The sequence below is a fragment of the Pieris brassicae genome, chromosome 12 (assembly GCF_905147105.1).
Source record: "Pieris brassicae chromosome 12, ilPieBrab1.1, whole genome shotgun sequence".
Classification (NCBI taxonomy): Eukaryota; Metazoa; Arthropoda; class Insecta; order Lepidoptera; family Pieridae; genus Pieris; species Pieris brassicae.
Genome location: NC_059676.1, coordinates 2,084,980 through 2,098,434, shown reverse-complemented (window position 1 = coordinate 2,098,434; position 13,455 = coordinate 2,084,980). Strand labels below are relative to the sequence as shown.

The 13,455-nt window shown below is 32.4% G+C and overlaps 2 protein-coding genes across 2 annotated transcripts in view; one reads left to right on the top strand and one right to left on the bottom strand.

Annotated features, from left to right (window-relative positions):
- The first annotated feature begins 74 nt into the window (after nucleotides 1–74).
- Nucleotides 75–2,606, top strand: LOC123717072 (zinc finger protein 585B-like). Its single transcript, XM_045672858.1, has 2 exons — nucleotides 75–1,397; nucleotides 1,692–2,606. Exons 1-2 carry the CDS (start codon nucleotides 157–159, stop codon nucleotides 2,110–2,112), a joined length of 1,662 nt encoding a protein of 553 aa, XP_045528814.1. The 5' UTR covers nucleotides 75–156; the 3' UTR covers nucleotides 2,113–2,606.
- A 90-nt stretch (nucleotides 2,607–2,696) lies between these two features.
- LOC123717073 (pyruvate dehydrogenase (acetyl-transferring) kinase, mitochondrial) overlaps nucleotides 2,697–13,455 on the bottom strand; it is a 33,506-nt gene continuing 22,747 nt past the window's right edge. Inside the window, exons 3-9 of the mRNA XM_045672859.1 lie at nucleotides 11,138–11,287; nucleotides 9,344–9,528; nucleotides 7,492–7,686; nucleotides 6,841–7,007; nucleotides 5,838–5,952; nucleotides 5,157–5,266; nucleotides 2,697–4,851 (exon numbers count right to left, since the gene is read on the bottom strand). Of these exons, the coding sequence (XP_045528815.1) occupies nucleotides 4,690–4,851; nucleotides 5,157–5,266; nucleotides 5,838–5,952; nucleotides 6,841–7,007; nucleotides 7,492–7,686; nucleotides 9,344–9,528; nucleotides 11,138–11,287 (1,084 nt within the window). The 3' untranslated portion in view covers nucleotides 2,697–4,689. The remainder of the gene's footprint in view (nucleotides 4,852–5,156; nucleotides 5,267–5,837; nucleotides 5,953–6,840; nucleotides 7,008–7,491; nucleotides 7,687–9,343; nucleotides 9,529–11,137; nucleotides 11,288–13,455) is intronic.

Below are 13,455 nucleotides of genomic sequence, written 5' to 3'. Positions count from 1 at the left end.
GATCATTTTTAATATCTATGTTGACACTTGACTATTGACATTAGATATGATGAAAATTAAAAAATATTTATAATTTAGTGATGTCTAGTTTTCCAACTGAATTAAGACTTATAATAATTTAATTAATATGTAAAACAATTTCTTTGAAGGCCCAATATGGACATCAAAAACGTGTTAGCCTGTCCCAGCAAAGTTTGTAGAATTTGTTTATGTGAAGCTCCAGCTCAAATACCATTAAATAGTCAATCCGATGGTGATACTCGAACTGTGTGCGAACTATTGTCATTTCTTGCCGACGTTAATATAGACATCGACTGCAGAAACCCTCTGCAAATATGTGTAGAGTGTTTCTCGATTCTAACCAAGGCTGTTCAGTTGAAAGAAAGATGTATTTTGTCAGAAAAAATACTAAAAGAAGCTTTTCACGAGTTAGAAAAAGGCAATGATTTAGTATCAACATCACAATATACTTCTACTATAGATTCTAAAGCACTGCTTTATCCTTTAGATTCAGAATATGATTCATTTAACCATAATCTAGATAAGATATCAATAGATGATTTTGATTCAAAGGAACTGGTCCATACAGATATTGTGGGCCTATCAAAGACTGAAATGCAATTAGATATTAAAGAAGAATTAAATAGTGACACTGAATTCAATAACTGTGGTAGTCTAGAAAATGATAAGATGTTAGATTCTGATTTTTATAACAGTTTAGAAAATAATATTTTAACATGTGAATGTAACTTAAAATTTAAATGTGAAAATGAGTATAAAAGTCATACAGAACAATGTAAAAAACCAAATTTACTAGTTAAATCAAATGATATTCTATATTGCAAAAAGTGTAATATACAATTGCCTGATCAGAAATCATATACTGAACATACAAAACATCATAATGTTAAGTTAAAAAAACCTCAAGGTCCCAAACGGTTGTTTAAATGTAATAAATGTATGAGAAAGTTTACTCATGAGTCTTCACTTCATACCCATTTGTTAAAACATGAAGATAGTGTTCAGATGAAGTTTATTTGCAAAAGTTGTAAGCGAGAGTTCAAACATCAAGCTCATTTAGATAATCATATACTCTTAGTTCATACAAGGGATAGAGGCTACAGTTGTGATTGTTGCAATAAAAACTTTACCACACTAGCAGCTTTGCATGTCCATAAAGAGGTGCACAAAGTTGAAAAGAAGCATCAATGTCATATATGTAATAAATCTTTTATAATGATGTCATCTTTGACTGATCATTTAAGAACACATACTGGAGAGAAGCCATTTTTGTGTTCAACTTGTGGAAAGGGATTCTCACAAAAAACTAATTTAGAGCAACATATAAGGAGACATTTGGGATTGAAGCCATTTGAATGTGAAAATTGTGATAAAAGGTAAAATAATATCTGCTTAAATTTCGTTGGTGTCTTGGGCAAACTGTAAAATCAATCTTTTAAAAATTTATAAGCAGGCAAATATATAATTTTTATGACTGCCTGTTAAATAATTTTTTTTTTATCTGAAACAGGATCTAAATTAAATTAACACCGGTATTATCATAACATTGACTAGGCTAGTATATTGCTACCTAGTATTTTCCAATATATATTAAATATAAAATTATTTTGATAACTTTTCTGATAAGATTTCTTTATTAGAAAAACCTAAATCTCTAATTTGAATTTCAGATTTGTATCGAAAGGTGAACTCACAGCACATTTACGAAAACACAGTGGTGCACATCCATTTGTCTGTGACGACTGTGGCAATGGTTTTACCACGTCAAGCTCACTAGTCAAACATCGACGTACACATACAGGGGAACGGCCATTTTCATGTGATATGTGTGACATGAAGTTTGCTGCTTCAGGAACACTGAAAAATCATAGGCGTACTCATACTGGAGAGAAACCTTACAAATGCTCTTTATGTGATAAAGCATTTGTGCAGAAGCAAGATTTAACAGCTCATGTGAGATGCCATACTGGTGAAAGGCCTTATGTGTGTTCAAATTGTGGTCAAGCATTCCGGAAAGCCTCTGGACTTAAGGTTCACTTAAAAATACATGGGAAGGAAGGTGATTTACTACAAGGGATTCATGTCTCATAAAGTTCTGTTTACAGTATTACAAAAACTTTAATAAGAATCTTCTGTATTTAATTATTTGCAGCTAGTTTTTTAGATAATTTTTTTATAAAGTACCTTCTCTTTAACAAGAAAACAAAAAGCTTACATGGAGTCAAACATTGATGAAAACGATCTCACCAAAAGTTGTGTAAACATAATACTTTCACTTATTTTGAATAATTAATCATAGATCTTAAATAAGTTAAATAATAATATTTATTTTAGGAACAAGAAATTAAAATGTACCATTGTATTGTTTCAATTGCATTGTCATCCAACAAAAACAATTGAAAATTTTATTTAAAAATTATAATCATTTTCTATGATCTATAAGACTATAAATTATAGAAATATCAATTTTGGAATAACACTTATCTATTTAGTACAAATGCAGTATTAATAATATTAAAAATTCACAGGTACAATATAAACTTAAAGCTGCTTTAAGAATGATACATTATTTTAAGTAACAATACAGAATTTTAGTGTGATAACTTAACAAATTAAGAATTTATTGAGGGAACAAGTGAGTATATAAATTAGTCATTATTTTCAGTCAGGGCTTGATCGTAAAATTCCGTATTGTTTTCTTAACATTCAATACAATATTCTATAAATTGTGCCTGTATAAACCTATTGTACTTGTGTGAAACAGCCTACATCTGTACCTATGAAAATATATCCATCTCTTTTGTATGCCTATCATTATATATAAAATAAAATGCACGAAAGGACATATAAAAAGTGTTTAAGAGTATAATCCTTAATGGCATGTACTTTTATTGTACTATTTTAGGTGAAAAAAATACTCATTCTATGTAAGAACTATTTTAAATTTGTTGATAAATCAGATTTCGCCAAATACTTAAATAAATCCAATATATTTTGCTTTTTATTTTTTGCTTATCCCAACTGAAACGTAGTACCTACTGATATTTCAGTTACACTATACATATATATCGTAACAATACTTACTCTATGATATCATGTTTCCTAAAACTATTTTAAATCTATGTTATAGTAGAAACATATTTTAAAATAATACATTAAAAGTTGCATAAATGATATTTAAGTGAATATTACGAGTGCTATGAACTAAGAAACTAGATATTATTATATGATATTACTGAACTTTCTTTTTATTTCTTCTCACATTCCTTAATTTTCAAGTCCACAAATGGCTTTAATCGTTCTAAAGCTATTCCAGTATTTATATAGAATATACACATGAATATTAACAGAATACTAACAATCTTTCTGGTGTGTATTTAAACATAAGGGCATCAAGTATGCAACTATATAAGTAAAAATTATCTAAAAACGAGTATCACAAATTATCTCGCAGGATCGGGTAAGTTAAATTTTAATTAGTGCGTTCACAATGTTTTTTTTATATGTAACTATAGAATATCAGAACACCAATTAATATTATTACTTTGTATGACATCCTTTTGACACATGACAATGTACATAAAAAGAGAATAATAGTTTCCGGTTTTAAATATTGAAAAAACATTACGAGCAATTTAATCTATGATTTATTATGAGTCAATGTATCCTGCGAGCACGCTACCAAGTGCGAATTTTTTGGAATTGAAATATTACTAGAATTTTGGCATGTCTAATTCTTAAATCTACTTAAGCTGGATATGAGCCGGTCAAGATGAATCTACATACAAAAAATGGTTTAAAACGTATCTTCATTACTTCTCTTTAATACATATATTTCCGCCTAACTCTATTGTCTATACACAACTTAAGACTATTCGTACTTGATGCGTATGTAATCAAGAGTATTTTTGCTTATTGCTTTTTCACTCTCAAATTTTTGAAATAATGTTAAAAATGGAAACTAACAGAAAAAAATTAACTGAATAATTTTATGAAATTCTAATAACCATTATTTTACAAATAGCTTAAATTTCATCAATTAAACAAGAAATAGTTTAAAGTCACCAACTCTTACACTAGAAAATCACAATACACATTACACTATCTCGCTCTAACGATGTTTGGCATACATAAGAGCGAGATGGCAACACTTATCACTCATACTTGGTACAATTTCTATCACATTTCACCTGTACACATCGTAGCGATTTCACAATTTTATTACATTAATGTTTAATATTTTACAGGGTGCAACCCATAGTCCAAGTCAAAAACCCAGAAAGGTAGTTTAAGAGTACCACTAGGCTAACACAGCCTCAAACTGTTCTGCAATCTTTTGCAGATAAATTGTTCATAATTTATAATACATTATTTTATATTGTTTACAATTTCTATGTACGATGCCAGATATTTGACCTGGACTAAGAGTGCTAATATCTGTTTTTATACTTTTGAGCAATTTACAACATTCTCATAATATCTATCAAAGTTACGAAACAAACAGAGACGTCAGGAAATTATTATATAAAATACAAAACCGTTATTTCATTTAATAATATAAAATTTAAAAATATTTTTGAAAACACAGCTACGATGAATATTCAAATTTATTGTACGAAACTTACTTTTTTACGCCGCTTAATCGGTGGTATCGGCGTCTCGCTCTGACTATAGCTTGTGTGAAAGAGATGGCTGCTTGTCCTTTCGTCCGCTGCCTGAAGTGTTATGAACTGGCGCAGACCAATCGGCCAACACTGGTGACGGTCGGTAAAATTTACTTGACGTCCGATTAAATATAGGCAACAGCTCATTTGCTTCGTTTGTAAGTGCCTGAACAAAATAATTAATTGTTACAAACATTGCACTGTGAAATAAAAAATATAACTCAAAAATTATATTATTTTCAAATGATTTAAATAGAAAACAAATGACTGTTAATAAGAACAGCTTTCTTTCCTTGTGCAATCTTTTATGTAAAAAATAATATGACGAACTCTAATTCTATTATAGCATATTCTAGATCATCATAAATAATGTGTCCTCTTTTCAGAACCTCAAAACGATAAATTTTCAAAAAGTTGCAATTTAAAATGTAGGTAATTTATTTTTAAAACCTCATATAACAAAAAGTTTACCTTCAAATATATTACGGCATCGGTCCCGTACCCCTCGCACGAGACAAGAACCAGATCGCCATGGAAGTATCGTGCGTACAAGCGCGATATTGGCAGTCCGTAGCCATAACCTGTAAGTACGTAAAATCTATTAAATATATTTCATAAGGCAACTACAAAAATCGATACAATTTCTTAATTATGGAAATGAATCCAAAAACTTCATTATTCTAAGTCTCCTTTGCCTCAATAGATCAGTCAAGGTAGACTGCCTCTTTACTTTGTAACTTCCAACAGCGATATAGATCCGGACGTCGTTGTATCGATAAAATCACGGCCATCAGTGACCACGAATGGGCTGGTATAGACCTTGGCACAGCAAGGGTCCTTTCTGGTTTCTTTTATCTATGCTTGCCATAGTCATTTGGTATGATGGTTTGATATTTTAAAAGAGAACCTACACCCTGTGTCTTCTTTGCCGATGAGTAGGGATAGACGTCACAAATTTAATGTCGTGGAATAAGTGAAACCTGTAATTTATATTTCATAATATATTTTTTATGAAATATAAGCTCCTGGTTTATAGGTTTGTTGTATCCGTAAGGGCTCATTATCGTAGCGTTTATTTTGTCCATATTTTGAACGTAAATCTTTAAGTTGTCATATCTAGCATATAATTATTGATTTGTATATTTGTATTACCTGCAAGTGGAACATTATGTGAGTCCGACTTGGATGGCTGTGGCGCTGTACTATACATGTATTTGAAGAGAAGATCAGTCACGCTGCGAGGAATGCCGCCACCGCGGTCAGACAACTATAAAAGAAAAAAATATTGATTTTATATACACTTAAAACCGTTTACGACGACATCGTTCAGTCCAACACTAATAATCTCTAAGTTGAAAATAGTTCCCATTACCTTCGGCTGAACCCCTATTCAGGGGATTTGTTATTAACAAATTATTCAGACTGTAACTCGAACAAAATGTTAATTCCCGACGAAGTATTGATAATACATATTTAGTCAGAGTCAAAGTCAAAAATCATTTATTCATATAGGTAACGCAATGTACACTTATGAACGTCAATAAAAAAGAAATATACATTAAATGCTTCTAATTTTACATTTACTGCCAGTTCTCAAATCAAGGGCGTAGAACGGAAGAGAAGAATGGCAATAAACTCTCCGCCATTTTTTTTAATCGCCATTTTTTATTTATTTATACTCTATAACTCGAATTTTAAAAAGGAGACTCCGTAAGTCGTAGTTAGTAAAATATAATGACTTCTTAATTGGATTTCCTCGAAATAACAGTTTTAAAATCCAAAGTGAATGTTCGGGTTCGGGGTTTCTTATATATTGTTTTTGTCTTTGCAATGAATGAATACATTCATAAAAAATATATACTACAAAAGTTGAATTGTTATTCAAATTCGACTCTACAAATCGAAAATGACATTTAGTAAGTCGAAATTTCAGCAGTTAAATCTTATGTATCTCTCTCAAAGTTCTTGTGAAGTCGAAAACTTGTTAACTCGATTTTTTTTGACATTCGAGTTATAGAGATTCCACTGTAATTCTATATATTTATTCTATATCACCGGTTAGGATATCGTGTATCATCGCGTTTGGCATCGCACATGAATAGCATAATGTAAAAAATTCTCATAATTAAATTCACTTTATTAAAGAGAAATATACCTTAAGTGAAATATCCTCCCGTCCTTGAATAATATTGAGTGTCACAGGCGGTGGGTTGCTCTCATAAAGCTCCATGACAGCCCTCATTGCGTTCTTAAAGAGCTCGAACAGCATGTGATACAGGTGAGACGGTACGTAGACTATCGGCAGCGGCCTATCGCTCGGAACTGGAATATTATATATTTTATTTAAAAAAAAACAACAATTTAATTAGTGCAGTACGTTAGGAAGAACCTGATGTGTATGTATTCACTAAATTTTTTCCACTAACAAAATAACTGAGCTTCGATATTTATTTATTAATTACCGACAGATATAAGGAAGTTCAGTGTGATTCCTGGGTAACATTTTATTTTATATAGAACAGGATACTCAGTTGATGTATAGTAATATAACCGCCCATGTACACTCTCAATGCACAAATTGCGCGTGCGTTGCCGGCCTTTTATTTATATTTCAATCCGTAAAGTTACTGAGTATTTTTATTTACCCCTTAGATGTTGACCATCATAGCAAGATTGATAGAGAGACAATTAAATGTTTTGTAAGTCACTTATTAACACAAAGCTATAAAGAAGACACTACAAACCGTACTAATAATAATAAGAACAAGAAAATATTAGAAGAAAGTTGGTTAAAAATTGTAATTACCTCCATTTTGCAACAGTTCCAGTTCAGGCGACGCCAAATAATATCTATCGCAGAGGAATCTTGCGTTTTCATAGGCATCCCGCACAACTGCGGCCACATCACACGCCGGATCAATAGACCCGATGTGCCGGCCACCGTTCCCGATGCCGTTCACAGATTCTTGCTTAGCGCCTATTTGCTCCCCGAAGAGAAGAGCTGCAATTTAATTCTTTTATTATCTAATCACTAGAGTTCATATTTGATTGGTGAAGTGGATAGTCGGGATTCTTCTATATAATACGGTGAGGTGCGTAGGCGCAGCCGCATAACTCGAACGAGTAGGTATGTGCATGTATTAGGTGAAACAAATGTGAAACTAAATTAAGATCATTAAAATTAAAACTGTGCCAAAAGAATTAAGATGTCAGCCAAATTATTTTTATAATGAAAAATTTCTGCGAATTTTTTTGGATGACAAGCTTACTACCGTGGACCTTGTTATATGTACATTATCAATAGATAATAATAATAAATAAAGAACAGGTTTAACGCTAAGGACTCACGAAGCGGTTTTAATAAGCGTTCATTTGCGTTGCGGGCACCGCGCGATTAACATGTCACATGGGCAAACATGCAACATGAGCTCACTGCATGAGTTATTTATTGATGAAGTGGAGAAAAGACCTACGATATGGAATCTTCAGTGTGCTATTTACAATTTGACCATGTGTCAGTCGATCCCTTAATATTGGATGCACCCAGTCCTGCCTTTTCTTTCTTTTCTTTAGTCTCTGTATCAACCACAGACACACTAGTTCCTCTTCGACTTCCATCTTGGAACTGATCGCTAAATAACTGCCAATGTTTGAATGGTCGATATTCTTTCGGTTCAAACCGCACGATCTGACAATTGGCGGTAACCGCCACGCAACCGCTAGAAAATAGAATCGTGCGGCACCCGCGCGGTTCTATTACTATGAAGGTCTTAGTGCTCGTTCAGACATGGTGAAAACCGCGGGATTGTCAGATCTTGCGGTTCTGTCTCTATTCGCTTAGCTCCTTCTCTGTCTTCCTTTAAATTTCTTCTTTACAAAGATTACCTGTCCACATCGTAACCCTAACTTTCTTACTAACTACTAACTGACATGAGACTTATCTTAAATTATCGTGATTTATGTGTCTTTTAACTTTTAACTTTCTATTTTTAATGTATCATCTTCTTAGTTTAGTTTTTTTTTTTTGTTCCTGTTTAGTTTTGTCTTAATAACTGTGTATCACATGTATTTTTGCACTTCTTGCCTATCTTATGTAATTTAATACATTTTTTTCTTTACTCAGAGTGGTTGCCTTGAAGATATCGATCGTAAGCGATAAGGCCGCCAGTTGCCCTCATTTTGATTTAATTATGTTCATTCTTTTATATTGTAATGTAACGAATAAATATCTATTAAATAATCGATAACGATCTCTTTCCGCAATCACTGCATGATGCACTCAGAGCCTTTTAGGTCTTCTTTTTTTAATTTTTCTGTGAAGTAAGTATAACGCAACAGCTCTGGTCAACAAGAGTTTCTGGTCCATGGCGGTCTGGAACCCAATTGATCGTTTAAACGCCCGTCTTGCAACCGCCCGTATTGCGATAATCAACCGCCAAGTTTGCGAACGATAATCGCAACCGCGACGGCTGCGTAACCGCACAAAACTCCGGTCTCGTGAGTTTTGAAAATAAAACTCCATTCCGCCAACGAGGCGGGTGAAAACCGCTTCGTGAGTCCTTAGCGTAAGGCGTTGCTTTAACTTCATACTAATAAACTCTTTTCAAAAATACCAGATTTTTTTTTGTTTACCAAGCAGGCATAATATGTTTACTTACTATGCTGGTTCATCAGCATCCGTATAGATATCCGGCTCATATAAAACCTGTCGAGGAAGTACTGTATGGAGTTCTCGACGCCTGGATCCACCTCGTGCGACTCCTTGAGTTCTAGGACACCCTGGGCCATTGTTTGGACCACATCGGCGTGGCGATTGCGTATGTGTACTAGACGTTCGCAGAACCTGGAAATTAACGAATATATCAGCCACTGTTGATCCATAACCAAAAGTGACCATTGCATAGTAGAATTAGAATGTTAAATTGTACAATTGTATTTTTTTGTATTATTTGTAGTTTTTTTTTTTTGTATTTTTTTGTCTGGTTTGTCTATTGCTTTTAATATTTAAGTTATTTTCTCTTTGTCATGGTAATGTTTCCCCTTAAATGTTGTGCACACTTGTTATTAATGCACATGCATGTATCGTGTTGTTATATGTCGTGTGTTTTCTGTAAGTGTTTGTATGTGTTTCGTTAGTGTGCCTTTTAAAATAAATAAATATCTTTTGTCTATTTTAAGCGTACGACTCTAAGGTCAGCTATTATTAGATGCTTAAAGTTAGACCCTGTCCTAATGATATATGAGACAGTAATGAGTCAAAGTCAAAAAAACTTTATTCATATGAACAATCACACTTATGAACATCAGAAAAGAAGTAAAAAACCTAAATTTACATTACATTACAATTACTACCAGTTCACAGGTCAAGGGCGTAGAGCGGGCAAGAAAAACTGGCAAGAAACTTCCCGCCAATCTTTTTAATCGCCAAGTTTTGAGTCATACAAATTGAACTGAAGCAAATCAATCGCAAGGATTAGGATATGTGAGGTACGCAACCAATTTTTAATTCCTAATTTTGTCACGAGAGGCCACTTTTGCACAAAATTTTGCAGTTGGTACATAAGATAAATCGTAATCACTAAATTTTCCTTTTATAATATCAACGTATATTGCAACAATATTCAGTAACCAGTTTTTTTACGTATACTATTTCTATATACATATAGTTAATTGGATATTTGTTTACCATTTTTTTTAGTTAAGAGTCTTAAGAAGCGTATTTAAGCGCTGTCTTTAGATTTTTACGACCATTTAAAAAAAAATCGAACGCGGCATCGATCGATCGATGAATCGATCAAATGACGCGTTTTCCACTGTTATTGAAATATATACTAACAGGGGCAAGGTTGCAATACCTACTAATTTATTCTATTTTCTATTGTAGTTTCGTTAGAATATAGAACGTTGAACAATTGCGACACAATTCAGTCAATAAACAGATAGGAATTTAATATTAACACCTCGTAAATTTACTGATATAATAAAACAATTAATTGATAACTGCGATTGAATTTGTATAAACTCATTGAATCAGGACCTCTGAGATAAATGTATTGATTATCTTTATGTTGGACTGCAGAGACGTTAAGAAAAGATTTAGATTGTTTAATAATTAAATTTAGACATAAATGTCTTATTCGTAACCAAAGATTACCACAATCGTCGCCTAATAACGTGAACAAATTTTAGGAATAAAAACATGATATTTATTAAACTACCAAAAAACATTTTTTTTATTAAAAAAAAGTTAAACTGGTATCACCTGATGTTACGATCACGTAACGAATATATCCGCACGTAACGAATATATTAAATATATATTATATATATATAGCCGCCCATGGACACTCTCAAAGCCAGAGGGCTCGCGAGTGCGTTGCCGGCCTTTTTAGATTTGGTACGCTCACTTTTTGAAGGACCCTAAGTAACAAAACACCATATAAGAAACTTACTGAGTCAAAACTGATTGCTCCGGGTCCATCTTTTCAAACTGGATAATTTCTTCAAAGGATCTCTCATACCATTGGTTCACAAGGCCAACTGACGGCATCCGTAGGAGGTTGTCCGGGAGAAGCGCTATCTCTTTCATTATATTCGCCAGTCTGGAAGGAGTGAAAGAGAAATAAAAATATTGTTACATTCAATAATACCAGTATTATTGTATTGTCTTTTAACATAGCTTTTACTCATTTAAAAAAAAACACTTTTTACCGGATTGAAGCTATGTATTATTATAAACTTATAATTATTTTACATAATTTTAAATTTCTCCCGACGTTTCGCGTGCTTTACAGTGTTGAATGTGAAAAAGTATCATAGCTGTAGATATAATATAAAACATTATATATTTATGATATAATAGAATATAAAATAATTATAAATTTATAATAATACATAGCATACATTCAATCCGGTAAAAAAGTGTTTTCTTTAAGCATTATTGTTTCATTATCAGTTTTAGGAATTGTTTTTTAATAATTTAAACAATCTTTATAAATTGAATGAGTGAGTTAATTATAATAACAGTCGAATCCATTAAATTAATTCGATTTTCAGTTTCCTAAAAAATCAACCTCATTAAGGTTTTTGAAGTCAGTTTAAAAGCCATTAGTTGATAATAAAATTATTTCTATTATGAATATTTAAAATTAATTCTCGATGAGATAAAAAGTGACAATATACACGTATAGGTGATAAAATACTAATAGCATTTTAATAGCCATTTAAAATAGTTATGATGTTACAAATATATTATGTGGTATATTCCGAAATGAAGCATTTAGTTTTGCGGTAATTAGTTTCATGTATCCGTTTTATTAGTTATTATTCTTCTTCTATAGCCGCGCTCTTCAGATCTGAAGTCATGTTAGTGACTCCGAACAATTTCATTTACTCCCCTATTTTCGGCAAGACACAGCGCCTGGCGAGTAGGGGATCCGATAACAATAATTTTGCTAAATTTTCTGGATCTCTACATGATACACGTTAAAAAACTCAGGGTCCTTTGGTAACAAAGTGTCGAAAGACGAGTTTTTACGTCTTAGTACAAGTTCGTTTTTATTTTGCTTAGCTGGAAATCTAACTTTTTTATACAACAATAACAAGACGCTTAAAGGGAACTAAACCTTTTAGTTAAAAAGTGTGTATCTCGGACACACGAACATAGCGACACAACATTATAAAAAACTAAGACTGTTAATAAAAATTACCTTAGTTTGAGTATTTCACTAGTATTGTGGAAAATAAAGTCAACATAATATTACTTATTAGCCACAATTATTTTGTAGTATAGATTGTAATCTGTGCAAAATCTCTCTTTTGTTAACTTTATATTGTAGGATAAAAAAAATGTTATTTATTAATCTATTTTTTCTGGTCTCTTCTTCATTACTATAATAGTCAAGTAATGATGATGATTGAGATGATTTCATATGTCCTTATCCTTGTGCTTCCGCATCATCAACAATCATATAGATAGGTAGACAATTGTAGAACAGTTTTTCATTGATTATTGGGAACTAGGCGTAAACACGAACCTATCGTTTCAATAGGATATGTATTCTATGCAAATTGTGAAATTATCGTATTGAAAGACGCAACTATCGTAAAGTTCGCGCCTCTGTTCGAACGGTCGACCTTGGCTGTATGGCTTGCCTATATATTCATAATGAATAACAATTGAGAACCATAAACATTAACTACTATTGTGCATTGAATAAATGTAATTTTATTTTTATTCAGATATAAATAGTATTATTAAAGAATACTTTGAGTTGTTGGCTGCATGATTCCTTATAACATAACATTGTGCTCTGTGGTTACGCCGGTTGATTCGGCCGTTGCCTTATGTTATAATAAAGCCGTTGTCAAATGTCGTGGTAACCTTCGATTTGCATGTATCTACTTAGCGCCTTTTAAAGATAAAAGAAAATCAATAAATCAAAATTAATTTATTAATATTGCCAAACTATGTACACTCATAAACGTCAATAAAAAAAATGAAGATCTTAATTTTACATTTACTATCAGTTCCCAAATCAAGTACGTATAGTGAGAACTGGCTAGCCTCCGCCACTGTTTTCAATCGCCAAGTTTTGGTCTACAAGGAAATTTTAAGAAAAAGCAACCATTGACACCAGGGTCAATTGTTCAACGTTCGCGTTTGGCGGAGGTAATGGGCGCAGCTGTTTCCCGCCTCCGCCCATTAGCGACATGAAGGCATGCGGCAGGTTCTAGTGAGTGGGGTTCTAAATTGAGTCCCACATAATCC

Excerpts from the sequence above, each read along its gene's own strand:
- LOC123717072 (XM_045672858.1), top strand. The coding sequence starts at position 157 with ATGGACATCAAAAACGTGTTAGCCTGTCCCAGCAAAGTTTGTAGAATT. Across the intron at positions 1,398-1,691 it reads TGTGAAAATTGTGATAAAAG|ATTTGTATCGAAAGGTGAAC; the intron begins GTAAAATAATAT and ends TTTGAATTTCAG.